This window comes from Lepidothrix coronata, unplaced genomic scaffold, assembly GCF_001604755.1.
Source record: "Lepidothrix coronata isolate B3197 unplaced genomic scaffold, Lepidothrix_coronata-1.0 Scaffold127, whole genome shotgun sequence".
Taxonomy (NCBI): Eukaryota; Metazoa; Chordata; class Aves; order Passeriformes; family Pipridae; genus Lepidothrix; species Lepidothrix coronata.
Window position 1 is genome coordinate 1,534,358 of NW_016690307.1, and position 27,229 is coordinate 1,561,586.

General features: G+C 35.3%; 1 protein-coding gene across 4 annotated transcripts in view; it reads left to right on the top strand.

Moving 5' to 3' along the window:
* WWP1 (WW domain containing E3 ubiquitin protein ligase 1) overlaps window positions 1–27,229 on the top strand; it is a 59,014-nt gene that overhangs the window by 29,384 nt on the left and 2,401 nt on the right. For 3 of the 4 annotated variants that reach the window (XM_017826473.1, XM_017826472.1, XM_017826475.1), the window contains 19 exons: window positions 833–970; window positions 1,068–1,134; window positions 3,251–3,432; window positions 6,486–6,831; window positions 8,837–8,932; window positions 9,556–9,730; window positions 13,062–13,116; window positions 13,223–13,307; window positions 13,393–13,521; window positions 14,474–14,546; window positions 14,639–14,710; window positions 15,719–15,807; window positions 18,444–18,603; window positions 21,259–21,392; window positions 21,485–21,625; window positions 22,868–22,988; window positions 24,103–24,207; window positions 25,744–25,840; window positions 26,165–26,237. In XM_017826473.1, the coding sequence (XP_017681962.1) occupies window positions 833–970; window positions 1,068–1,134; window positions 3,251–3,432; window positions 6,486–6,831; window positions 8,837–8,932; window positions 9,556–9,730; window positions 13,062–13,116; window positions 13,223–13,307; window positions 13,393–13,521; window positions 14,474–14,546; window positions 14,639–14,710; window positions 15,719–15,807; window positions 18,444–18,603; window positions 21,259–21,392; window positions 21,485–21,625; window positions 22,868–22,988; window positions 24,103–24,207; window positions 25,744–25,840; window positions 26,165–26,237 (2,338 nt within the window). The remainder of the gene's footprint in view (window positions 1–832; window positions 971–1,067; window positions 1,135–3,250; window positions 3,433–6,485; window positions 6,832–8,836; window positions 8,933–9,555; window positions 9,731–13,061; window positions 13,117–13,222; window positions 13,308–13,392; window positions 13,522–14,473; window positions 14,547–14,638; window positions 14,711–15,718; window positions 15,808–18,443; window positions 18,604–21,258; window positions 21,393–21,484; window positions 21,626–22,867; window positions 22,989–24,102; window positions 24,208–25,743; window positions 25,841–26,164; window positions 26,238–27,229) is intronic. The other variant, XM_017826474.1, reaches the window with a different exon arrangement.

Here is a 27,229-nt window from a genome sequence, read left to right on the forward strand (position 1 = left end):
TTAACCGTTGTACTAGTAATAGTTGATTTAGAGAGAATTACGCAGCATTCACAGCATGTTTTACCTCTGGATTATTTATGTCTCTCTGCAAATGTGACCATTGCTTGTCAGTCAGATTGAATTCTTTTATTGCACCATGTATCAATTATCTGAAAGTTTCTTTTGGTGAGAATAGTTTCTGATTTAATTTTTGGTTACCGGAGGCATCCTCTCTGTTACTGTTTAATCTTTGGAGTCACCATCTATGAAAATCCTAGTAAGGGTTTACTAAAAATAGCTTTAAAAAATCAGGAAGCACTCTGTGCAGTCTTTGCATTTACTTCTTCCCAAAAACATGTTCTCTTCAGTGGTCTTTTAGAATTAGTTTTGGAAGGTGATACAAGAAATGAACATAAGCTTTGGTTGTATAGTGAAGTTCCCAGTGACTTGTAGTATTTGGATGTGTACTTCAGAAGTTGTTTGACTTTAAGCCATCACATGTTGTGTAAGTAGTGCATAATTTCAAAGGGGCTTAGTGGAAATAGCAAACCTGGGAAATCATTAACAAGAAAGTACTGAAACCACATGAATTCTATAGCATATTTATAGAATATATTATATAAATGGTCAATTCATTTTTAAAATAAACTGTGTGTTCATCCACAGCAGATGTACACAGCTCCATAGTGATCACTGTGTTGATTTGAATCATCTGAATATATATTATAGAACTAAATACATGCATCACATTTGTGTTGAAAGTCTCTTTTAATACGAATGTGATTTAGAATTTAATATTTCCTTTATCCCTTCTCTCCTTCTCTTCCCCTACCCACCCCAACTCCATTTTTAGTGGAGAAGGTGAAAGAACAGTTGAAACTCTCTTTGGAAAACAAGAGTGGCATGGTGCAAACAGGTGAACTGACAGTTGTGCTAGATGGTTTGGTTGTTGAACAAGAATCTCTTACAAATCTCAGTTCATCAGCGACCAGTAAGTTAAAACAATTAAATCAAATGGTAATATTTGGATTAAGATTTCAAACAGATATAATAAAATATTTCTGTTGAATTTGTTTCTTACTGTTCAGTAGAAGTTCAGCAAAATGGTGAAGCTGTGCATGAAAGCAGAGATGCTTCAGCAAGAAGTTCATCCAGGTTGGAATTTATTTTTGTGTTTTACGATATATGACGTATATTAGCAAATTTTTCGGTTAAAATGTTTGGATTGTTTGTGTTTTGATGTGGTTTTTTTGTTTGGTTGGGTTTTTGTTTTGTTGTTTTTTTTTGTTTGGTTGGGTTTCTTTTCATTTTTTTGAAGGCAATAGATTTTAACTGTTAAGGTCTAAAATATGTTGCCATAGGTTTTAAAAACATTACTTGTTTGATAATTACATAATTTAACTTGGGAAAATTAAATTGACACTTCTGTTCTTTGCTGTCAACTGATTGAAAATCTATTGAATTCTGCAGAAGAAATTAGGGAGCGGTGGTTCAGTGTGGTTTTATGTACTTATTCCATTTGTTTTCTTTTGTTATTTAAGAACTGTTTCTACTAATGTCTACCGTCTTGTTGCAATGTAGCATCTGAACGGAAGGAAAAGGAAAAAAAAGCCTGAATTACTTCCCCCTCACCCTTTTTAAGGTTTAGATCAGGAACTTGTTTGAGAGACTTGTCGAGTTTCGCAAGCAGTATTCATAACACTGAGGCAAAGGCTTTGCCTGCTCCACCCTGAAGTGGCAAGAAAAAGACTTTGGGACCAATTTAGAACTTTGTTATTGTCTTCTCTGTTGTTATACCACCTCAAGGACTGTCTGGAGAGAAGTAGTTTTTTTGCTCCCTTACCACTAGTAAGACAAACAGGTCAGTTTCAGAACAATTTAATGTTACTGCCCTGCTCAGGTACCCTACGTGAGCCCCTTGCTGTGTAAGTTATTGACACCCGTTGGAGTGAAAAAACATACAGTTGCTATGCATTTTAGTGACAAGGACACATTTGTCCTTGTATGCTCGACTTGATTCTTTTTTTTCAATACATGGAGGTTTGTCTCTGTTCCCCGATGAGTGCTCAATATGAGGGAGTGAGGATAAAAAGCTGCTTATCCTTTGTTTTCATTAGAAAGGTTTGGGACTGCTACAAGTGATTTGAAATTCATCTGCGTACCATTTTGAAACAGTAGTAACAATAATTCCTTTTCATTCAGCTGTTGTTGCTGGAGATAGGTCGTTTACTGGGATCCTGCTCTTGATGTTGATATTTTAATTTACAGTAGTTTTCAATACAACTATCCAACACTTTTGATTTACAGTTTTAAAATTAAGAGAGGAAGAAAAGTTTTAAGGTAGCTTCTCTGCATGTCTTTCGGAAGCTAAATTGGGTTTGTAGTACAGAACTGAAAAGGGATAATACTTTAACTCTCTGTTTATAGTACTGGTTTGGAGTTGGATAAGGTAGCATGGGAATGCTGCTTCTTCCCTTCTTAGTCTGCAAAGTTGGACTTCTAACTATTCTAACATTTTTGTCATCTGTTTAACTTTTCTTCACTATTTAGCCTCTATTCCTCAAGAAGATAGGGTAGTTGGCACTGAGTGTAATGTTCACAATATGTATCTCTTGTGGGTGGCTTTAAGCATTCTGGAATAGATTTAAGTAAAAAAACAGTGTAATTGAACAAAACTCCATTCACAAGCCCTCAAACTGCATTTATTTCCGTGTGGCCTTGTAAACACAGAGCTGCCTGTGTGTATTTGTCATCATAATGTCCCATCCTGCCAATGATAAGCACAGAGAAGCTCATCGTATTTTCCTTTTCCTGAGGGAGAATTTTGTTGCTTTCTTATGGTATAACTATTTTTAGTGATATGACTAACAAACCTAATTGTTCCTGTTGCTTAATGAGAGAAAAAGTTTTCTTGCTCATAGCTGCACCTTGGAAGAGTTCCTAAGGCCTTTTTGGAAGATGTGGCAGGTGCATCAGTCTGTTCAACTCAATTCCAATATGTCATTACAAGTAAAAGAGGAAGTGAAAATGGCAAATCTTACCTATTATAAGTATCTAAAATACTCAAAACTATTTTTTGCCTTTTTCTTAATTGTTTTGGTCTTGCACTTGACTGTTACCCAGGCTGCAAACACCATTCCATAAACTGTTGTGATTTATGGACTACTGCCATTTCTTTATTTGTTTCTATAGCGTGATTTAATGTAGGATTTGGTTTAGTTGCGTAACTATTGTTTGTAATAACCTGAAATGATCTTTTATTTTTACCAAGATCGGCTTGTGACATTTCTAATGGGATAGACAATCAAGTACCTTCCAACTCTGTAGTACAGAATACATTCTGTATAGAAGCTGTTAATGGAGACAGCACACCATCTCCTACTCATGTTGCAGCCAGACCTAAAAATACACCAGTACCAAAACCACTTGAAGCTCAGCCTGTCAACAGCACTGGTAAGAAAGGGAGAGTTAAGAGAACATGTTCCGTAAGGGTTTTTTGTCTGATTGAAGTATACCTGGAGTTGGGCCACTTTTTCTGTACGATTTTTGTTGGATTTCAAAAATACTGAGAGGATGTTTTATGGCTAGAGTTTATAATCTTGTTTGTCCCCTTTTGTAAATTTTTCTGCACTAACCTCATTCTGAAATGTATTGTGTTTCACAGTCTCCCATCAGTTCTTTTCTCTGATGAAGAAAGATTAAAGTGTCCAAAAACTTCCCTGTCTCTGTCCCATATAACAAAAACGTATTACTGATTGTCTGGAGGAAAAATAAGATTTCTTTGACAATTAATTTGAGTAACTGTAGTTAAATAACATAAATCTGATTTAGTCAGTGAACTGTTGTGCTCTGAGTCAAGATGTGTTGCAGGCTCTCCTTGCCTTCAGTTTTTTTTTGAAAGATATGCTGCTTCAAAACATGTAGTGGCAAATACTGAATTTAATTTTCATCTTAAACACAAAAATGTTGATTCTGACTACAATTAACATTTAAAACAGTAAAACAAGTGAAAATAAAGTATTTTTAAATTTTTGTTCCTCTGGCAAAACTTTGCATCTAATAATGACTGTGCTTTCTAAGCACTTTGTCTTTTCTCAGCTGTTTGAGATTACAGTGATAGCAGAGAGAAAGATAACCTTAAATAGAAATAGGCAAGCTGTTACTAAACAGTAGAACGGAGACTGTCAAACTTTCTGTAATAGAGTGGAAAATGTGAGTACAGTTGGAAGATAGCAGAAACAATTATGAACTTTAAAAGGTAATAATTAAATTAGGCCTTCTCTGAAGCTTTTCTCTATTTGGAGAAGATTAATTTGGTTTCCCTCTCTTTTCAACTTGAGGCTAGAGGGCATATATATTATTTAGGCATTTCTCCCTTTTTCTTCAACAGTGGAGAGATCCATTTGAAATCTGTATGAGGATAGAATAATTGAAAAATAATTGGTTTGTTCAAATGGTAATGATGTAATCATCACTGAGCTTGTACTGAGGCACTGATATAACATTTTTCAACTACTGTAGCAATTGGTGGAGATGTTTTTAAGGCAAGGCATAAAGCAGGTCTCCAGCATTTGTTGATGACACTTTTTTTTTCCCCACTGTTGTGCTTAGCAGGATTGTAATTTTATGTGATATTGCCAGAATTGCTGTTTTAGGCATAATTGGTGAGGTAATCACCTGATGTAGTGTTTTATAGATCTGTTTTGGAGATCAACTTACTAATAGAGGAGATGATTTGTCAGTTATTTTGCTTCTAACTTTATTATGTAATTCTATTCACTCTTTAATGTCGATGAATTGAATTTTTTTTTAACAAAAGCTGGAATTTCAGTTGGCTTTTTTCCTGTTTAAGTAAAGTTGTTGCTAGTTTAAGCAAAAGTTTGAGGAAATTGGATCAAATTGGTGGTGGTTATGATTTTTTTTATGTCATGCTTTCCCTTTGCTTGAAGTAACATAAAATCATGACAGGTCTTAATGTAGTTAATTTGTTTTCTGCCATCTGGAAGTAGTGATGTATTACCCTGGAATAGCTGTGCTGAAAAAGCAATGCCTTTAAACATTTTACAAATTTTTTGCTGCCTGTAAAATCATGCTTATCATTAGGCATATCAAGAAAATATATATGGTGCAGTGATAATTCCTTAAAGAAACTGATTCACTAATTTAAATTCATTCCTGCGGACAGTTTTATTGTTTGTAATTCTTTGACCTGCTTTTCTGACCGTCTGTGAAAGCAAAAAATTACTGCCATTATATACATATTGCAAGTAATAAATAGAATCTAGCTATTTTTTTTATTTCTAAGAGTGTTATGCAGAATTAAAGCAAAGGAACTCTTTAAAATAGTGGAACAGCATTTTATAGACACTAGCGTAGGGTTAAATTTTGCAGATCTATATCATTAAGGTTATGAGTGTAGAGCAATTGTGTTGGCCTCAGTCCTTGGCCTGGTAAGGTGATAATATGCTGTAAGGTAAAAATTGTTTGAAGTCTATGTTGCATATTATCTTTAGTCCTGTAGAAGAATTATTCCAACTCCAAAACAGATACAAACTGCTAAGTATAAATACGATTGTCACTGTATGATGTCAATTAGTGATACAGAAAATGAAAGTTGTGAATGAGGTTGCACTGCTTTTTGTAGGGCCTTGACTTTTAGTGGGAGTCCTACAGACTGCCATACCTGATTTCACTTGTCTAAGACAAGATCTGTTGTGCTGAGATACTGTTCTGTTAATCTCTGCAGATGATTGGTATTTACGTATTGTTGGCCAAGTGGTTTTGGGAATAATAAAACCTTCTTAGCACCCTCTGCCTGCTTGAAACCTTTTATGAGGTTATGCTTGCTTGAGTTGGATTACATTTGTATTTTTCTTTAAAAGATAGAATTGATTTACTCTGTGACTCTGAAGTAATTTTCTTCAGTCATTGAACTATATAAAATGTGTTAACCAATAATAATTTTTATATTTTAATCCTGCTTTTGGAGGGAGATTTTTTCCAAGTCGCAGAGAGGTGTAGGGGTAATTGTACGGTTCTGTACGTCAACTCTGAAAAAGGAAAGAAATGATCCATAAGAAATGCCTCTTAATTTTCCAAATCTCAGAGAGTAATCTCATAATATTTGGTTTTTGTGTCATACTGATCAAGATTCTTTTTTGAACTTGATATAAGTGCAAAGTTTCAAAAAAAGCCAAACTGTTTTCTGGAAAGCAGATAAGTGGCTCTTGCTAATCAAGAGTAAAGTGTAACATTGAGTTGACCAAGATATGCAGGAACTAAGAAATTACTTTAACAGGGAAGTGTAGAGAATGGCTTGTAGACTGTAAGTTTTAACTGAAGGCAGATGCATTGTGACTTTTTGTCATCTTAGACAAAGTGCTGCTTGTGGCATTTAGGTACAACTAAAACATAGTCCCTCCAATTTCTTTACTCCAAAAGTTGGTAATTTGAAAAATAAATCTCATCAGATTCTGGTACACAAATGTTTTTTTCCTGTTTCCCAGTTAATGGTGAGTCATCCTCCTCTGCACCTGAAGCGGGTAATTCTTCTGTCTCTGAGGCTCCAATGACTTCAGTCGAAGCTCCCATGTCTTCAGATTGCACTAACACTACAGTAGAACCTCAGTCAGCAACAGAAGCAACTAGTTCTGAAAGCCACACTTCTGCATTACCTGCTGTGTCTGCTGGACTAGAACCTACAGCTGCAACAGACTGTGCTCAGCCTAATGCTCGAAACAGTATAGCTGCAGATGCAGCAAAACCAAGGGAATCCTCCTCCACCTCAAGTGCATCTGCAGAACCTGTAAGACAGCAGCCTGGTAGTGCTAGTACAGAACCTTTGCCACCAGGGTATGTGATTTTGTTTTTAATGCTATAATTATGTTTCATCTGAGTGTGAGTATAAAGAAACAGACAATTCTACACTAGGAACCAGTTCTATACTGGAATTGTCAAAGGCGGGTCAGATGACTGAGACAGGGTTATTTGATCTAAAATGGGATTTGTGCTGATGCTATAACTGGCTACTCTTGTCCCAGAAAGTAACAGCTGCTAACTGGTTTGCTGAGATGGTATCGTGATCTCAATAGACAAACTCTTGGGCATTATGGATGTGAAGACTTTTCATTTCATATATTCAAACTTATTTGGGCTGTAATTTGTTACTCTTTTATTACCTAAACTGTGAGAATGTTGTAGGAACCAAAACACAGAGAAGTGGAAATCATTAAACTAGTTTATAAATCCTCTTAGATGCTTCTCGTGTAAGGATAGCTAGAATATTTTAATTTTACTAGGCTGTTAGAAACCTCTTCTATAGTCTTAAATACAAAATTAAAAATGAAAATATAGTACATACTCAAGAGTGTGTATATATATATATATAACTTAACATTTTTTTATAGATGCTTTCATGTTTGGGTGAAAAAATATCTTCAGTAACTAATTGGAAATACTGACATTTCCGTAATATTGTAAATATTAACTATTTTAGCATTTTCTGATCCCAGAAATTGTTTCTTAACCCAGACTGTGTACACCTTGTGTCATTGTAGCTGATCTTTCAGAGAGCCTCTCGTGCACCTGCTCCCTGTGAAGAAGGTTCAGTAATTATTAGTGACACTTCACTTGAGTTTCTGCAGTTAGATAAACATGAAAACAAACATTTAAAAATATAGAAATATATTTTTATATATAAATTGTTGGGGAAGAGTTACCTCGTTTTTAACTTTCAGACGCTCTGAAAATGGAAACTTTTTATAGGTGGGAACTCCTGTGGGTATCCCCCCTTCGCACACTTTTTTTTTAATTAATTACATGCTTTCCCATTCAGGACAGGATCATGAGTTCCAGGCATAGTACACACTATGGCCAAATGCATTTTTTCATCGTTCCTCCCCGATCATGTTTCCATGTGTGGTTTTTTTTTGTGGTTCCCCATGCCCCTCTCCACTCCACCCCACAGCCTAATTGAGTCTCCATTATGTCTAGCCGTAGTAACTCTGTAAAATGGTGCTTCTCCTCTCCTCTCTTCTCTTCTTGAAATCTTAACATGTAACCTCTTAAACTGCAGAAAACGTTTTGCAGGAGTTTTATAGGATACACTGTAATAGTGAGGAAATGCACACCCAGACCGGTGAGAAGGAGGCAAGGTGTTCTGCCTGTGTTTTGAGGAACTAATTATGTATATATGTAAGAAAACCAAACATATATCATGTATCAACTGCAGATTTTTATTGCATTATGGTAGTTCTCAGCATCACGAAACTTTAGTTCTTGATAGTGTTTGGTCCTAGCTCCATCTTCAATGTAAATCTGCTTTGCAAAACTTAAACAGAAGAAATAATCCCCAGGCATTACCAGGACAGGAAATAGAAACACAGGAAAACCATCTGATAGCACACACTTCAGGCTCACTCTGAAAGATGCTGTTGTTTGTTGGATATAGGGAACAGAGCTTCAAGATGTAAACTCCCTCTTTTTTTGAGAGAGGCATGAACTTGGAAATGCAAAGAATGCATCTCTAAGCACTTTTTGAATGAGGTTATTTTATCATCCAAGTATTGAGCAGGTAATTAATTACTTTGTTCTCAGATAGCTTAAATATAACTTGAAAATGCTTGTGAATATTGATGTATACTCATTTTATGTGCCAAGTTCTTTGAAGAAGTCTTTATGATGATATCAGTATAGGAAGTAACTGATACATATTCTAGTGTGAATTTTCTTCAGAGTTCTAGAAAGAGTTTTGGATCCTAATATTTTCATTCAATACCAAGGTACTTTTTTGTCTTAATGGGATGTCCCAAGGAAGTATTTTCACCTTGATTTATGTGAAAGTCTCTTTGTCTTGAAGGTGGGAGCAAAGAAAGGATCCTCATGGTAGAACCTATTATGTTGATCACAACACACGAACTACAACGTGGGAAAGACCACAGCCCTTACCTCCTGGGTAATGTGGACATTTTTGAATTCAATATGATAAATATACTATTTTTTTTGTTGCAGGACACAAACAGCAGCTCACGAAAACTGTATTGTGCATCATATAATAAGAAATTCTAACTTTCATTTAATGTGGAATTATATTAATTGTAGCTATTGTTATAGGAATGTTGGTACTGTATATATATGTCACTTGTTCTGATTGCTTGTTCAAATACAGCTACTAAAGTATTTTGTTCTTCCTTTAAAACTTAAACATAAAATAATGCACATATGACTACCTTTATTTAGGTGGTGCCACTAAGTGTAGTGCCCTGATTCCAAACCTCAGATTTCCCAGCAAAGTGTTTTCTGTGGAATCTGCCAACGTTACTTGCAGTCACAGAAATTTGCAAAGTTAAAAATGCAGTGACAGAGAGCTGGGCATACTACTGCTTGAAGTATGTGCTTTGTGTAGTTGTTCTTCTACCAATTAAGTTGGGGAGTACTTTTGTGACCTTTAGAAATTTAAATCATGCCTGTGACTCCAGTAGTTCATTCAAGCACTGCCTAGGAATTTAAGCATAAAAAGAATATCAGCTAGTAACATTACTGAAAAATTTAGCTGTTAACATTTGCATTTCCTGAAAGCTGGGAAAGAAGAGTTGATGATCGTGGGAGAGTTTACTATGTGGACCACAACACCAGAACGACAACATGGCAGCGACCAACAATGGAATCAGTCAGGAACTTTGAGCAGTGGCAATCTCAACGGAATCAACTGCAGGGAGCTATGCAACAATTCAACCAACGATACCTCTACTCGGTAACTTTTACATAAAATTTAGAAATTAGTAGAGAGGTATAGGTATAATTTTTGTTCTTTAACTTTAGAAAAAGTGATTTTATAACTATTCAACCAGATGTGTTATGAGACGTTCAGCATCAGTAATTCAGATTCTGATTCTTTTGAAAAATGCTAACAAAAATTGTCTACAAGGGCAGAAAGTACTCCCTTCTGAGTCTGTTCCCTAATGGAGCTTTATGTACTGCATTTTACTTAAGATTTTTCATTACAGTAATAAAAGGTAAAAATAAAGCAGTCCCTTAAACTGAAAAGGAACATAAAGGCTGAGTTATGGACATTTTGAACATTAAATGGTCTTCAAAACTCTTAATGATTAGGAGTCATTCATTAATACAAGTGGCAATTCTTTTACTTTGAGCTTACTTTTGAAGCTTATGCGTCTGGTTCAGCTCTGGAATTTCCTACATGGTTTTCCATTTCTCTCAAATAGTTGCTCACTTCTGCCTGAAGAAAATATGAGTAGTTCAAAGAGGATATTTCTTGAGCCAGATTTTCCCATCTGTGATTGGATAAATAGGATAGTTGTTTTTTCAGGGTTAAGAATGATGGTGCCTGCATGTCACTGTCACTCTAAACAGTGCACTTTAACAATTGTGCTTGGCCTCTTAAAAAATGATCCAATCCCCGAGACTTTGTAAGTGATATGTAGTAAAGCTGGAGTGTTTTAAAGAAGAAACCATTGAAGTACAAGTCTAAAACAGTTTCATTGGAATAGGACTCTATGCATTTGCAGATCTAACTTTGAATTTGATGGATTTTATTCACATACACCTCTGAAGTAAAGGATGCTGCAGTATTCTTACATTAAAGAGTTCTCAGCCTCTCATTATCTAATTGGACATTGTATCTTGTCACTAGCAATAGCAGAAACGTGCATCACCACTAATTAACTCCTGGAGCTCTGCATCAAAGTCAATTTGTCTTATGCAATTAGAGAAAGATAGAATGGTCAAGGCTGGAAGGGACCTCTGAATGTTATTTGGTCCAATGTCCCTGCTCAGACAAGGGCACCTACAGCCAGCTGTCCAGGACTGTGTCCAGATGTCTTGTAAATATCTCCAAGGGTAGAGACTCCACAGCCTCTCTGGAAACCTTTGCCAGTGCTGTCACCCTCACAGTAAAAAACGGTTCCAGATGTTCGGAGGGAACTTCTGTGTTTCAGTGTGTGCCCATTGCTTCTGGTCTTGCCACTGTGCCCCAGTGAAAAAAGCCTGGCTCCATCCTTTTTGCACCCTCCTTCAGGTACTTATTGGTTACACATTGGTAACTTTCAATGCAAATCCGAGAATCACCGCTGAAACACATCCAGCCAAGAACTCTTCCTGACCAACTTCTTGTACTTGTGTACTACTTTGATCAGTTGCATAAAGAGAAAACTCCCACTTTTCCTGATGCCAATATGGGGTTTTTTTTGAGCTGGATTTATTCTTTCAGGGAACAATACATTTCTAAAATTAAATTATGTTTCTTCCTTCATTAAATGATAACTCTTACTGAAAACCACAGACTCATTTCTTAAAATGTTCCATCTGACCTTAGAATCATTAAATGAGGATTTGTTTGTGAGGCAGAATATACTTGAAGGAAGAGAAAACATAATGTGACTGTTTGCATCTCTTTAGAATTCTGTTTTCTAAGTATTATATCAGTTGCATAGTTAGAACTCACAGTTTGTTGGGGGGAAAAAAATTGAAGTTACATTGAAAAAAGTGTAAGTTTTTTACTTTAGCGTTTCTGTATACTTTTCTTCTAGAATAGTTAGGGTCAGACTCTAGCTAACTTTTCATCCTCTGGTGACATATCAGGACTCTGCCTATATAGCAGTTTATGACTGAGATTGTATTTTATTTTTGGGGAAAAAGTAGATGAATATTTTCAGTGAGTAAGAGAATGTTTCGATCACCTTGAGTGGTTAAAGCTAAACTATGTAAAGGAAGAAGAGTAGATAGGCTGTAGTTATTTTAGTTACTTTCATTTTTACCTGGATTAATTTATTGTAGTCCTTTCAGTATTGAATCTGCCTCACCCCATGCCACTGCCTATTATTTCAGTGTGTTCTGTTAAATATACAGCTGAGTGTGGCCAGCAGCCACACACAAATCCTTGGGCCTATTAAGAAGGTTGGAAATCTCTAAATTGTACCACTGCTCAGTTATTTGGCATTTTGCTTTTGTGCACTGTTCTTTTTTTATACTCACCACAGAGAAGTCTTTGGTTAGAGGGTCATTGTGATTGTGTAGTCTCAAAAGCAGAAAAGGTTAACTGAATTTGCTGCTGAGATAATGATAATTCTCTGTTCACATGTAGTAGCTGGTGGTTGGAACAAATATGCAGCTTGATTTTGAGTGTAACTAATGCATTTCCTTCTGATCCTTGCTCTGTTTCTCTTTCACAGGAAAAATATCATAGATTTGTTTTGCCTGAATTTGCTGTTGTAAACCCCTAAGTGGATTTGACTTTTTGTGCTGCAAATGCTATAAAGCAGTATTAGTAGCAAGGTGTTCCTAAGATACTTTTTGGTTCCCATATATCAAAATTCCATTCTGCACATACACATGAAAAAATTTTGTGTCTACCAAACTTTAGGGGTGGATGCTTTTAGTTATAAATCAGAGCATGGATCCTACAGTCTGGGATTTCTGCCTTTTGGTTTTTTTTCCCTATGCTTTGTATTTTTGGGAGCTACTGGGGGACTTCTACAAGGTTACAGTATATTATGAGCTTAGCGTGGTTTTACATAATAACCTAATCCGTTTTTTTCTTTTTTTTTTTCCTTTTAACCTTACCATATGTTGGTATAATTTTACCCATCAGCATATTTTAACAAATGCAGCCGCATTTTCAAAAACTGATAAAGTCTGAAAATAGCCAAACATCAGAGAAGTCATCGTGTATTGAGGAAGCAAAACCCCTTATGTTGGCAGTATTCTCTGTGCTTGCAAATGTTTATTATGGTAAAACGTGTTCTTAAGCAACAGCATTGTGCTTATCTGCTGATACATGTTTCCGCAAACCTTCCATGAACTGTACCTCTTTGTGAGACCTTGCCTCTCAAGGTTGCTGTAGGAAGGGAAAGGGATATATTGAGTTGGAAACAGTGGAGGCAAGTGTGCAAATCGTATCTTATTATCATATAATCTATGTTTCTTTGCAAAACCAGATTAAAAATTACATGATTTTTTTTTTCCAGAATGAATAGTTTGCAGAACTAGCAATAATTTAAAAACACATTAAGAAAAAAATAGGAATAATATTTGGCCTAACAGAAAGTCCTCTTGTTTTTAAATAGGCTTCGATGTTGTCAGCAGAAAATGATCCACTTGGGCCTTTACCACCAGGTTGGGGTAAGTTAATTAGCTGTTGATTTCAGGAAGTGACAGTTACAGAAATTTGGAATGCAGTTGTTCTATACTGGCTTTTTTTCTTTTCTTTTTTTTTTTTCTCCCTTAGAAAGGAGAGTGGATTCAAATGATAGGGTGTATTTTGTAAATCATAACACAAAGACAACACAGTGGGAAGACCCTCGAACCCAAGGGTAGGTGTGTATATAAAAAGATCATGCTTAATTCTTTTTTATCCTGATGTGGGAGAAACCTCACTGTCTGAAATTTCTTCTGCAGTTTACAAAATGAGGACCCTCTTCCAGAGGGCTGGGAAATCAGATATACCAGAGAAGGTGTCAGATACTTTGTTGATCATAATACAAGAACGACCACATTCAATGATCCTCGTACTGGGAAATCTTCTGTGTAAGTGAGAAACTAAATATATTTTTGAATGTTTTTACCTTGTTACAGTTTAATAGTAAAGTTTTCTCATACTATAAAACAATCTACAGTTTTAGCTGGAATTACACACAAAATTATGAACAAATTCTTGTTATATAAATTTAATCTTTTTTTAAGCTTTAATTGTCAGTTTATTTATGACACCCTTTGCTGTACTGCTCTGATGTTCAATAGTTTTTATACACTTTTCGAATACCAAGATTATAATCATTTTATAAATAGGGAGGGGAAGTGGGGTAAGCTTGAATATTGAACTAATGGAAGTAACAGTTACACTTTTTAAAGAAACAACAAATGATCATTATGAGTATTGCTTATAATTATACACACTCTAGCAACGATAATGTCTAAACAAAGTAGTTCTGAATACTTCTTAAAAAGTTTGCATAAAAAACTTTAAAATAGTTTAGTTAGAAGTATTGACCCAACCTATAGTGGCTGTCTTTATGTCTTTTATGTAGGGTAGGGCTTCTGATGACATGTTGATGACCTTTCATTCAAAGAACCTATAGTGTTGCACTAGAAAGTCCTTCATAGTTCCACAAGCAGCTGAATTTATGAAGCCTAACTTAGTTGTCTTTCTCTCAGTGAAGATGGTGTCTCTCCTTTAGGTGACTTGTAATTTTTGCAAGTTTAGTAGGGATTTGATATGCTCTTGAGCTCTAAGTTTCTCAATTTAGTAAATTGATTTACATCTTAAACCAAAAAAAAAAAAACCAACCAAAAACCAAAAAGGGGAAGGGGTGGTGGAAAGGAAGATTGGCATACCAAACCATCAGCTGCATTTTGTTTCTGATTGCATCTTGCAATAAAAATTTTTGTGTATTTTTGATATCTACATGCTGTTGTTTAGCATTGAAAGTACTATTTGATGTCTCTGTGGTTAATGTCTCTCAAATATATTTCCTTACAGAAATAAAGGGCCACAGATTGCTTACGAGCGTAGCTTTAGGTGGAAACTTGCTCATTTCCGTTACTTGTGTCAGGTACTGATTTAGTAATTATTTACTTATTGAAACTACATGAGTTTACATTTATATATACTGCCTTTTAATGTTATATTGCCTTATGATTACAGTCCAATGCGCTGCCAAGTCATGTGAAAATCAATGTTTCCAGACAGACTTTGTTTGAGGATTCCTTCCAGCAAGTAAGCCTGCAAAAATTACTGTGTTTGTTTATCAAGACAAAAATGCTCATAGCCAGTTCAGACTAATGGTCCTTTAGGCATAGTAATCTTCCTCTGGTATTAGCCAGTGAGAAATTCTTCGGTAGGACTGTAAGAACAGAAGTATTGTATATAATATTTTTACCAAATGATCTTTCAGCTTCCAACTGTTTACAATTGAAATGCCTCTCAAGCTTGATGTGGTTTCTGAGTATTTTAATAATTCTCAAGGGACTTCTCTTTAGTGAGCTTGTCTGTGTTCTTCTTGTGAACTTTTTGCATCTACAGCTTCCTGTAGCTTAACCACATTGCCTACTGTATCAACCACATCAGATTTGCTTTTCTGATTCCTGTGTGTGGCTAGATACGTTACAATATGTTGCTTTCTCCAGTTAGAACTCGTGTTCTGCTTTGTCTTTCAGAGGTTAAATCTGTGTAATTGAAGCTTACAGTTCTTAATCTCTTACAGTCTGCAGCCAATGTATGATATTCCTCCTTTCTCTGTAACAATGGAAATTCTTGCTGCTGTCACCACATCAAAACCTTCTGGGAGGGATTCTCTATAAGTAAAGAGCATATATTAATGAAAGTGTATTACACTTACTCTGGATTAAATTACTTCTTTAAGTGATTTGCCTAAAACCAAAAATCATATATATCAGATGAGGTGCCTTTTTCCCTATTTTCCTTTAATAATGACTGCCTTAGGAAGAGTGTAAGAATAGGACACCATATAGCAGTACTTTCCAGATATTCTCTCCCACTTGCTAGCAGTCTGTTGTTAAAGGATTTTAAGTCCAAACTGGTATTTTTGTGTGTAGTTCATTGATTGCATTTTCCATGAGATGGTCTAATTACTTGTCAAACCTGTGTAACATTTGTCATATATAGCATTTCTGTATCAAAATAGAATTAAATCTGAATGAGTGATGTAGTGACAATTCATAGTTTATAACTTATTAATTATTTTTGTGGGTTTTTTTTTAATAGATTATGGCATTAAAACCCTATGATTTGAGGAGAAGACTATATGTTATATTCAGAGGAGAAGAAGGATTGGATTATGGTGGCTTGGCAAGGTAAAAGAAATTTGTTTAAAATAATTTTTATTTTTTTTAATAGCACTCTAACCTTGATTTCTCTTGCAGTCTGACCCTGGGTACCTTTTTAGTTCTCCTAAATGTATTAAGAAGGTGGAACTGGCAGCACTGTCTATTGTTATGGGTTATAACCTTGCATTGCTGAAACTGTGGTGTCAATTGTTCAGTTCTTTGACAAAGATTGAGGTAAAAATTGGAATTTTTAATGCCAGTTAATTGCTCTGGACTGAGTTATTTCAGAAACTTTCTATCAGAAAGTTCCATTTTCCTAGAAGTGGGGACTGTGGAAAAATGTTCTGCTTATTTGGAAAAAAATAAGCGAACACCAGATTGGGGCTGTTATGAGTAGAAAGGGTATAAACAATAGGAGAGTAGTGCAGGCATGAAGTAAGAGCAGACAGACAATGTAGGCTCCACAGGAATGCAAACCAGTTGAACTGCTGGCTTTTCTAAGGTCTGAAGTGGAACTCAGGGGGAAAAATCTGATAACAAGAAAACCATAGACAAAGTATGTTTCATCTCATGACCATACAGAATACAACCACTCACTACTGCTGCCAGTTACTTTCAGACTGAAATGATACTTTTAGGATGAAAATTTCAGTACTACTGTAGATGCAGGGAATTGGAAGTGGTTATAGATGATAGAATTTTTCCTGTTAGGTTCGGATTTTTTGATGTAAAGGTGTTCTGTTTTGGTTTTGTTTTGCTTATGTAGCTTACTGTGTTAAAATGAAATTCAGTGAAAATATATATAAATAAGGAAGCTTGCCTCTGAAGGTTTAGCTTCTTTGGATATGTGAGGTGTTATGCTTCTAAATTACAGTATCTGATAGGCTTTTTGGAAGTGACTGCAGGGAGTAATTCAGTTTTTGCTTTACATGGGTTTTGTTTGGTTGGTGTCCCTACTATGATGTCCCTAGGCATAGGATGGGAACCTGGCGAGTTCAAGTAGTCTGTTCCATAGAAACCCAAGTATTCCAAAGAAGTGATGTTAAAATAATCTAACCAAAGTATGTTAGTCACAGAAAGTAGCAGAATAAATAGATAAATAACAAATACATAAGTAGTATATTTTCATAGTTAGTTAAGTCTTGCCCAAGATTTTTTATGTGGTACTGAGAAGCAGCAAGGATCTCATTGTGACTTGAGCTGAGAATTTTTAAATGACACTGAGTAAATGTTCATGTACTGACTACTACTGCATTAATACAAATATAAAAAGCTGATGCCCCAATTTATCAGCTGTCTTGCAGCAGGCTAGACTCGATGCTCCCTTCAGACTTTACCTTGCATTTAGCAGGACCAATCTGACACTGTGTCTTGTGGCAAGTTTTAGCTGTTGATGTGAAAAATTCTTTGCTTCTCCAAACTTTTTGTTGATGACTGATTTATTTTATTCCTCCCTTGTTATCTGACTTTGTTCTAATTTAAATGCCTATTAAATTTTATACTTTTATATAGAGTTGATATAATTGTCTTAGTATAAAACTTGCACGGAATGCTGTACAACATTCTCATACTTATTGAAAGATACACAGAACCCTGTTAGGGTTATCATATCCTGGCTGCCTTTCTCTGTTTACTCTTTCTTCTTAGCCTTTGAGTTGGAAATGTATCATAACGAATCATAATCCATGACTTGAGTTTCATAGAACTGTTAGGAGAAACATTCCAGCAAATCTCATTTCTATTCCCTAATCTCAAGTAAATACAGGACTAGAAAAGATGCCTTTCAAATGTGACAGCTGAGAGGTAGTTAGAATGGAATTCATTCCCTGCACTTATTATAGGATAGACTTCTAGCTTTTTTTATAGGTTTTCCCTAAGCCTGGCTGTTTAGTATTGAACACTTCGTGCCTGATACAAAAGTTCTTGAGAATATACGACTGCTTCTGAGATCTCTGATTACATTTAAATATTATAAAGCTACAAATATAAAAATCACCTATCTGAACACTAAATACCAGATTCTGGTATTATTTCAGATTAGCTGAGCTGGAAACTGTTAAAGTGGCGAATAACACGTATTCATTTAATCTCAACAAAGACATTTTCACACTGTTGGGTTCTGCAGGCTTAACTAATGCATGGTAATTTGTTAAACCACAGTAACTCAGTGTCAGATTGGGAAACCAAATAAGGTGTACTGAGGTTTAGTCTTATTTGTTTTGTTTTGTTTGATCTAAATTGTTTATAATAAACTTGGAATAATCTGTGATTTTTTTGAATAAAAATTTGAGTTGTAGACAGTAAAGCAGGCATGAGGAGGATAAATGCTGTGTACTGGTTGAGGCAAGGACTGTAAGAAAAAGTATTACTAATAGGCATCTAAAACCTGTGCTCTGAGGGTGTGTTCAAGGTGACAGCATTAACTATCATTTCTAAACTTTGAAACCCATGACTTTCTAACATTATTGTTCTTGATAATGAATTTTTTATATTTAAGAAGTATATAATACCACATATTATTCTGTGATTCTAATACAACACTGTTTATATTATTTTTCAAAGTTTGCATATATTTTGACCATTTTGCTAGTTACCTAAGGGGAATGATGATAAACATCTGTATTTGATGGTTTTTATGTGTATAAATGTTTTTTTTTCCTTAGAGAATGGTTTTTCTTGCTTTCCCATGAAGTACTGAACCCTATGTACTGCCTATTTGAGTATGCTGGCAAGAGCAACTATTGCCTGCAGATAAATCCAGCATCAACAATCAATCCTGACCATCTTTCATATTTCTGTTTCATTGGGCGCTTTATTGCCATGGTAGGTTAGATTTTTAAGGTTTTATATTTGCTGTAGCTATACATTTATTCCTGAATAGTATTTGTTTTTACAGTTATTAAAGGTTATATTAATCTCTCAGAAATGGAAGATTAAAAGCATATAAGGTTATTGAGCCAAAATATTCCCTGAGAGTTAAGTCTCTTATGCATTTATGTCTCCTGGGAGAGTGATGAAAATTAATATGACATTCAATATAATATTTTATTTTCATCAATTGGATGTGTGTGCTTCATGCAAACCACTGTTTGATTGAGTGTCTGAATACCGATGCTCTGTAAAATGTGACTAGTATTTTGTGAAAAAGGCTCCTCAGTTAGACTTGGTATACCTTACTGTATTTGAAAAAATTAGAATGCAGAGTACACTGAGCCTTTTTTTAAATGTACATGCTTGGAAACAAAAGTCAAATACTGAGGAGAACAGAAGCTGTTAGGGAGCTGGTTCTCTGCCATCTAGTCTTGTAAACTAGAAGTTGGGGAGGCATGTTGTGTCACTTCTGGTGTCACTGTGTCGGTTTTCTATAGTGACTCCTGTTCTGTTACATTTCTTTCTTTCCATGTAGTGATACAGTCATCTTTCCACATAATCATCATGTCTACAGGTAGTCCTCAGCAACATCCCTGAACATGGTGAATAGTGAAACCAAAAAGAGTAGATAAAAGTACATTTTCATATTGAAGAGAATGTTGTCTTTTGTTGTTCAGGGTTTTTGTATGAAATTAGAATAAATACAAGCCAAGTGTAACATAAATGAAAAAATATTATCAGACTTATAATAATTTAGGTTTGGGCTGTTTCTTGGTTTTGCTTTTCTTATAGATGCTTTCTGAGATATTTATTCAGTTTTGACAGTAACACCTCTGCTTCCAAGAATTTTATGGCTGAGTTCACCATTTCAGTGCTGTCATGACAATTTATCTCTTTGGGTTAATGCTTTCAATCAGCTGCCAACTTTTTTCTTACTTTTAGAACCCTTAGCAAGTTAGAATGCCATTTAGCAGGAATATGTGATATAGCCAGTTAGGTGCTAGAGCCAGATTTTGTTTCTTTTAGTTGGTGATTTTTGATCTTGTGTGTAAGATAAATCTATACTTGAAATGTTAACTTTAGGAAAACTAATTCATAACAATACAAATCATAGTAGAGAATTTAATTAAACTAATTAGTGGAATTAAAAGACAAACTTTTATTTCCTGAAGTATTTATGTGCTTGCATTTTAAATTCTCTCAGCTGAACAAGAGAGAGAGCTGTGGAATGGTGCCTAATGTGGTCTGTTTCAAGGTTTGAGTGTAGTCATGGTTTATACTAGATGCTACTTTCTGCAGTGCTTCCTGGGATACCCTCCAGTGGCTTAAAATAGCTCAGGTAGTAATGTAACTGGGAATCATTTTAAGGAGTCTAGATAGGCTTTTTAGGTGCAGTTGCAGTTTCTGACCTTCTCACAGTTCTAAAATAGTTGTAACTTCTTTTAGTTTTACGTACTGAAGTCACCACAGAGGTTTTCAACTGAAACAGGATTAAACACAAAGAGTACACATCTTACTCTGTAACAAAAACCTGTTAAATGAAGTTGGCTGAGGCACCTTTTATATTTTGCTGTTATCATACACATTAAATGAGATGATTTTAAGAGCTTACCTTTGCAAAAATGAGAAAATCATATGCCTAGATGCTGCACTTGACATTGAATTTTTCAGTTTCTATCAGCTCACTCTACTGTAAGACGTAGAGACTAGTTTAAAAATAAATAAATAGATAAATAAACAAATAAATAAAGACCTCCGAGAGAGCCTCTTTAAGCTCTCCTAAAGCAGAAGAAAATACATGGTAGACTAAGCCTTAGGGGGGAAATAAGATCAGGAAAAAAGATGGAGCCTAGAGGAAATGGGCTGTTAATTGGCTCTTGTGCTCATAGAATTTCAGCTGTGAGGAAAGAGGAACAATGAATGCCATCCATGGCCTATGTTTAGGATGACAGCTGTGCTCCATTAGCTCTCAGATGCACTGAGTCAGTGTAGAGGTTAACACTGTGTGTGTGTGTGTGTGTGTGTGTGTGTAGTGCTGTGCTTCAGTAGTAGAAATTAACTTATACCTATGTGCATGTGCGATGAGACAAGTGTGACCATGTTTTGGGTTGGTTTTTTTCAGTTTCATGGAGAACCTAATTTCTCGGTTCTGTTACTCACCTATAAAAAAATGTGGTTCCCAGAGCTCTTTCTTACAAGCTGCAGTAGCATTCTGTAAAGGATGATTTTTGCTGGATATATGTATGTAGTAAAAAATGGTAGTAGTACCAAGTAGAATCAAATATTATGATCAGGTAGGATTAAATAACACTTGGCAATTATGCTTATTCACATAATAAAGTGAAGAAAGGATGAAATCCTTTTATGAGAAGGGGTTTTTTTAATCAAAGAATTTCTAAATTGTAATAACATATGCTTGGATAAATTTTGTCAAATATTTTTTTTGCTTCCCATTTAATGTAATGTTTTGTACTTTTTAAATACCAAACTGCTACTGCTATTTGGTGCTTTGTGTTATTTGAAGGAAAAAGGAAAAAAAGACTTCAAGTCCAGAAACACTTCAATAAAAGTTCAATAGAAGCTAAACAGACTTTTTCTGTTCAACAGGCATTGTTTCATGGGAAATTTATTGACACTGGTTTTTCTCTGCCTTTCTACAAACGAATGCTGAGCAAAAAACTTACTATTAAGGATCTAGAATCTATTGATACTGAATTTTACAACTCCCTAATTTGGATAAGGTTTGTAGTTTATTTTTTGTGTGTGTGATATTTTATGGATTTTTTCGTTTATATAAAATTTATTGCACTATTTTTTTTTTATTTTTATCCAGGGATAATAACATCGAAGAGTGTAACTTGGAAATGTACTTTTGTGTTGATATGGAGCTCTTAGGAAAAGTAACCTCTCATGAGCTGAAATCAGGAGGTTCAAATATCTTGGTAACTGAGGAGAACAAAGAAGAATATATTGGGTAGGAAGATATAGATGCTGAAAAAAAGTGTTCCATGTTTCTGCTGTTGCTCTAGTCTTTTTTGACACAATGTTGCTTTTGTTTTTGTGTTTTTCCTTCCCATGTTACTATGTAATTCTTGTGACTGTTATTGAAACAGTATTTTGGTACTTGTTGCTTTCTTGATACATATGATCTGTTAGTACAAAAAGAGAGCATGTGGAGAGAAGATGACCTGTCATGCTGTTAGATGTACAATGAGAGAACAGGTCAAACTGAAAATGAGCAAGCCTATTTTCGGTAACTGCAGGTGACAAATCCAGGTGGAGGGAAAGGCATGTATTTGACAGAAGATTCTAAAATCGTTCAGAACTTTGCTGTCAGTGTGGCAACCAAAATTCAGAATGGTGTATTTCCTAATTTTATCACTGTCTTTCTTTTTTGGAACATGTGTTTCTGATCCATCTATTCAGTGATCTGAAAAGCAGATGTACACAGATCCTTTTTTGTGATTCAGTGTATGTCCAGTGCCGCTCATAAAGTTTCCACTTAAATTAGTGGTCTTTAGTTTGTCAGAGAAATAGTTTGTATATATATAAAAATATATTTCTTGTCTAATTTTTTAATTTTTTTTTGTTATTATTATTCAGAAATGGCTTGATCATTTTAGTTGAAACTTTGAACACATTACCTCTTCCTCCAAATCTTAGTGTCAATGAGCTCAGAACAGAAAATTACTTCTGTTTGTTGAAGCTGGAAGTAGTCTTATGCTAGAAGTATTGGGCAATGATAGTTTTAAGTATTATAAGAAACGATATTTCTTACTATTCTCTGCTTACATGGTGTTTTTTGTAAGAGAATATTTGAAAATCCGTGGAAATTTTTCTTTTCTACCATTGAAATACTAGGATTATGCATTTTTTAAGCTAAATCAAATTTTTTTCATAACAAAGTCATAATGCCTAAGTAGCATTACTTTAATGAAAAGGCTGCTGAATTAATGAAAGGTTAATAATAATTTTTCTTTTTTTTCTAAACTGGAACAGTAATCTAAGTACATCTTGCTACTTTCATTGTTATCTGAGTTTGGAGATTTGTGATAACATTAGTATGTTAGGTTCTTTATAGTTAATGGAATCATACAGTGTAAGAAGTAAAATTTGAGGGAGTGTTACCTCGTGGGAACACACACACAATCATGTTTGAACTTCACCTTGAATGCTGATTGATGTTTAATTCACCTTTGATTTTGTTCCATCCCAGGCTAATGGCAGAGTGGCGATTTTCTCGGGGAGTTAGAGAACAAACCAAAGCTTTTCTTGATGGTTTTAATGAAGTAGTTCCTCTACAGTGGCTACACTATTTTGACGAAAAGGAGCTGGAGGTGAGGTTTTCTGTTCAACATTTTTACCTTTTGCAAAGGTAATACATATGGATTGACTAAACGGATAGGTCAGCTTAACTCTCTCTCTGTGCATGCTGCATTTGGTGGATTCTGGAACATGGAGAACTTAATAGGAGCATTGGGATTAAATCATGATGAAAAGCCATTACTATTGAAACAATGATTTGTGAGATCATGATGGATCTGTTAGTCACAGAAGACCTTTTCCTCTGTGGTAGATGGGTAGAATCACCGTGTAACAGATGACACAGAACTTGATTCTGGTGTATAACAATCGCTTAGTATCACATACAGAATCTAGGATAGGTTCTGGGGTTCTTACGTTTAAGGACAGAAAAATGGAGGAACCAACAAGGTTTGAAACTGAAATTTGCAGATCCTCAGGATGTAGCCATAGGGCTGATAACAGGAATTACTTGCATGCACTGTGTTTACTTAGCAATCGACCTGGCCTGTGTTCACTCTTGAGGTTGTGATTTGGAGCAGGGACAAAAGGGTCTGTACTGCTATGCTTATTTATTTCTGTGAGACCTGCCAAGGTTCCCTGTATATAATCAGCAGTTTTCTGAAAGCTTCCCAAGTTAAATGGGAGGCTTTTTCTGAGAAAGGACTTTGATCAATCTTATTCAGTGTTCAGTTTTATAGGAGGCTTTGCCTTTAGAACTTTCAGTTTTCCTTGTCTCTTGTAATGAATACTTTTGCAGTGTGTTTTATCTTTACTAGTAGTAGCAGTAGCAGCAATGTAATCACCATCATCTTGGAATATAAGGCAAAGTTTTAATGAGAGGGGAAATATCCTCTTCAATATAAAAATTACTTTTAAGGAGAAGGTAATATCTTTTATTAATGAATTATTAGTTGGAAGATACCAAGCTTCTGGTATTCAGTCTTTCAGACCACTTAAATACATAAACAAATTTGGAGGAGTTCTCTAAACTTAGGATAAATAAAAACCTAACTGTGGAGTAAAATGAAAAAATTACTAGTCCTTTTTTCAGAGCAAGAACTTCCATTTTTGTTACCATGTTTCATGCAAGATAGAAAATACTCTTAATTTATGTGTTTAATGTGAAGTAATCATTCTCTTTTCTAGGTTATGCTCTGTGGTATGCAAGAAGTTGATTTAGCAGACTGGCAGAGGAACACTGTTTATCGTCACTATACAAGGAATAGCAAGCAGATCATATGGTTCTGGCAGGTGTGTTGAGCAGTAAAATTTCTGACTTCTTTGTTTTGTTCTGTAACACAAATGACGTGGAGAGGAGGGATGCCATCCAAATGAGGGTTCTTACTGCTTCCTTTCTTTTTTCTTTTCAGAGAAGGAAAGGAGGATTACTGGTCTTTAGGGAGCATACTTTAGGGTGAGAAATGGCAGATAGATACATACATTACATTTAGATGCTGGGTCATGGATATTTTTTTCTGTATCTTGTCCTTACTGATAATACAATGAGTTTTTTGTATTCTTAACAGTGATCTACCTTCTAAATGTTCCTATGTGTAGTTGACCTGTACATCTTCACCTTCTAGTATGTGAAGGGAGCCTACAAGAAAGACAGAAAAGGGACTTTTACAAGAGTATGTAGTGACAGGACAATGGGCAATGGATTCAAACTTAAAGAGGGTAGGTTTAGATTAGGAATTTCTTTGCTGTGAGCCTGGTGAGGCACTGGGACAGGTTGTCCAGAGAAGCTGTGGATGCCCCATTCCTGCAGGTGTTCAAGGCCAGGCTGAACGGAGCTCTGAGCAGCCTGGTCTAGTGGAAAGTTCCCTGCTCATGGCAGGGGAGTTGGAACTGGATGACCTTTAAGATCCCTTCCAACTAAAACCATTCTATGATTTGATGATCTAAAATGCTGCATATTATTTATGATTATTGTCATATTAACTATTTTGGTCTAGCACTGACTAATTATAACTAATTTTAATGAAGTTGGCTAAGGAAGAACACTCCAAAATGCTATTCAGGCTCACAGTTTCTATGAAGTTTTCTAAAGAGAAGTCAGAGCCAGGCAGTTTCTATCTTGTGATAAATCACTGTTTTAGAGATGCTTTTGACTAAGTTGCTATAGGAAAATGATGCAAATCAATTACTTCCTAGCTTGTTTATATTGTAAGATCTGATATCTCTCTTTAAATTATTGATACTGAAAGGATCTTAACCAGAAGTTTAAGTAACTTGGATATGATATCAACATTTATATGCAAGTTTTTCTGAGTCAAAATTCTAGGTGTATCAATGCCTTCTCTCTTACTGACATGTTCTCTGTGTACCCTCTCTTCTTCTTCTCCCCTTCCCTGTGAATTCCTGTACAAAGTGATGCAGCTGTTATGGATGGGTTTTCTCTGAGACTTCCACACGCATGGAATATTCCAGTCTTGAAATACCCAGAGCCTGTGGTTAGGCTAGTGCTGTGTTTAATCAAAATGGCAGCAGCCTTCATATAAAACATTGGCATAATTTATATTTTAGTGTAGAATAAAATAGATAAGGAGTCTTCTTTTTTTTGCTGTTCCCAGGCTTCACATTTTAATGTTCGACACTGTTGACACTGCATATAATCTGAAATCACTGTCTTCTCTCTCCAACCAATTTTGCTAAAATCAAGGAATGCAAACTATTGCCAAGGCGGTGTATTTTTAAATGGAACTATACTTTTTCAACCACCTTGTGGGGTTTTTGTTTTTCTCCAGCTAAAGATTTTTATTAAGTAATTTGAATTTCTGTGCCTAGTTTGTAAAAGAAACAGACAACGAGGTTCGCATGCGGCTTCTGCAGTTTGTCACTGGCACTTGCAGATTACCACTGGGTGGATTTGCTGAACTTATGGGTAAGTAAAAGGGGACCAAAACTGTTGTTATACTGTAACTGTTTCCTTTGCAAATGAACCATCCTGCAATCGTACAGATAACAGGAACTTCAGGTTTATCACCTTGGATCTAGAAGGGCTTTTTCTGTCAGAAATCCCATGAATATATTTATAAACTATTTGGAAATTGGCTCATTTGTATGAGAAGCATGTTCATACTCATGTAATGATGAGTAGCACCTAATGAGCTCTGTCTGGTGTATCTGAGTTGTGTCTGATGTCATGTATATATCAAGTGTGCTACTTAAAAGGAACAGATTACACTTTTAAAATCTTCTTTTCTAGGAAGTAATGGTCCTCAGAAATTCTGCATTGAAAAAGTTGGTAAGGAAACCTGGTTACCAAGAAGTCACACTTGGTGAGTTTTTACATGTAAACTTCCTGTGCCTTTAGTGGTTCTCTCTTCCGGTCTTGCACTGACCAAGTCAAATGAAATCTAATTTGAATCAGTTCTCTGTTTCCATCTTCGGCTTCATTTCATTGCCCTGACATGCCAGTATTGAAAACTTTTCTAGTTGCCCTATTCTTAAATTTAGCTACTGGGCTGAACACAGTTTGTCAGTATCTATCAAAAGTATGAGAATATCCTTCATGCATAGGACTAAGAGATGTTTCCCTAATTCTTTATTTTAGAGAATATTAAATACCTAAACAAGTCATGTTAGTATTAGGCACATTCAGTAATTAGATACAGTTATGCAGTAACATTATAAAAGATAAAATGTATAGTCATGAGAAGAAGCAGCGTGAAAGAAATCACAGCAAATATCCGAAACAAGGATGCTTAGCCAAGAATGCTGATACTTTTTCCCACCTAGGCTTCAGATGGGCCAGTATTGGCTTGGCATTCCTGTCCCAAACTGGTGCCAACAGGTACACAGATCAGTTTCTCATATATCCTGTGTGCAAAATGGACACACTTTCCTTTGGCAACTTGTGACAATAATATTTGTCATACTTTTAAACCACTTTAGGGTATTCTCCATTTCACATTTTCTCCACTAGATTTTTCTAAGTGATGTTTGCAAGAGTTAAACATCTCTCTTTATCTATGATAATTTGGGGGAAGACATGGAATGAAACAGTTTTGGCAGAAGCCTTTTAGGGCAAAGTTTAGGGGGAAAAACCTATATGCAGGCATATGTAGGAGGGAGCCAAGTTCAGCTTGTTCATACTGTTGCTAAAATTTGGAGATGCATCAAAGTAGGATTATATTAAACTTCATGCTGAAAATTTCCTTTTCATTTTCTAAGTATTATAGGGTTTTTTCTAAGTATTATGTTTATATTATATTTTTTGCTAAGTATTATAGTTCTCTGAATCTTGGGCTGTCTTCGGTCTTCAAAGGTT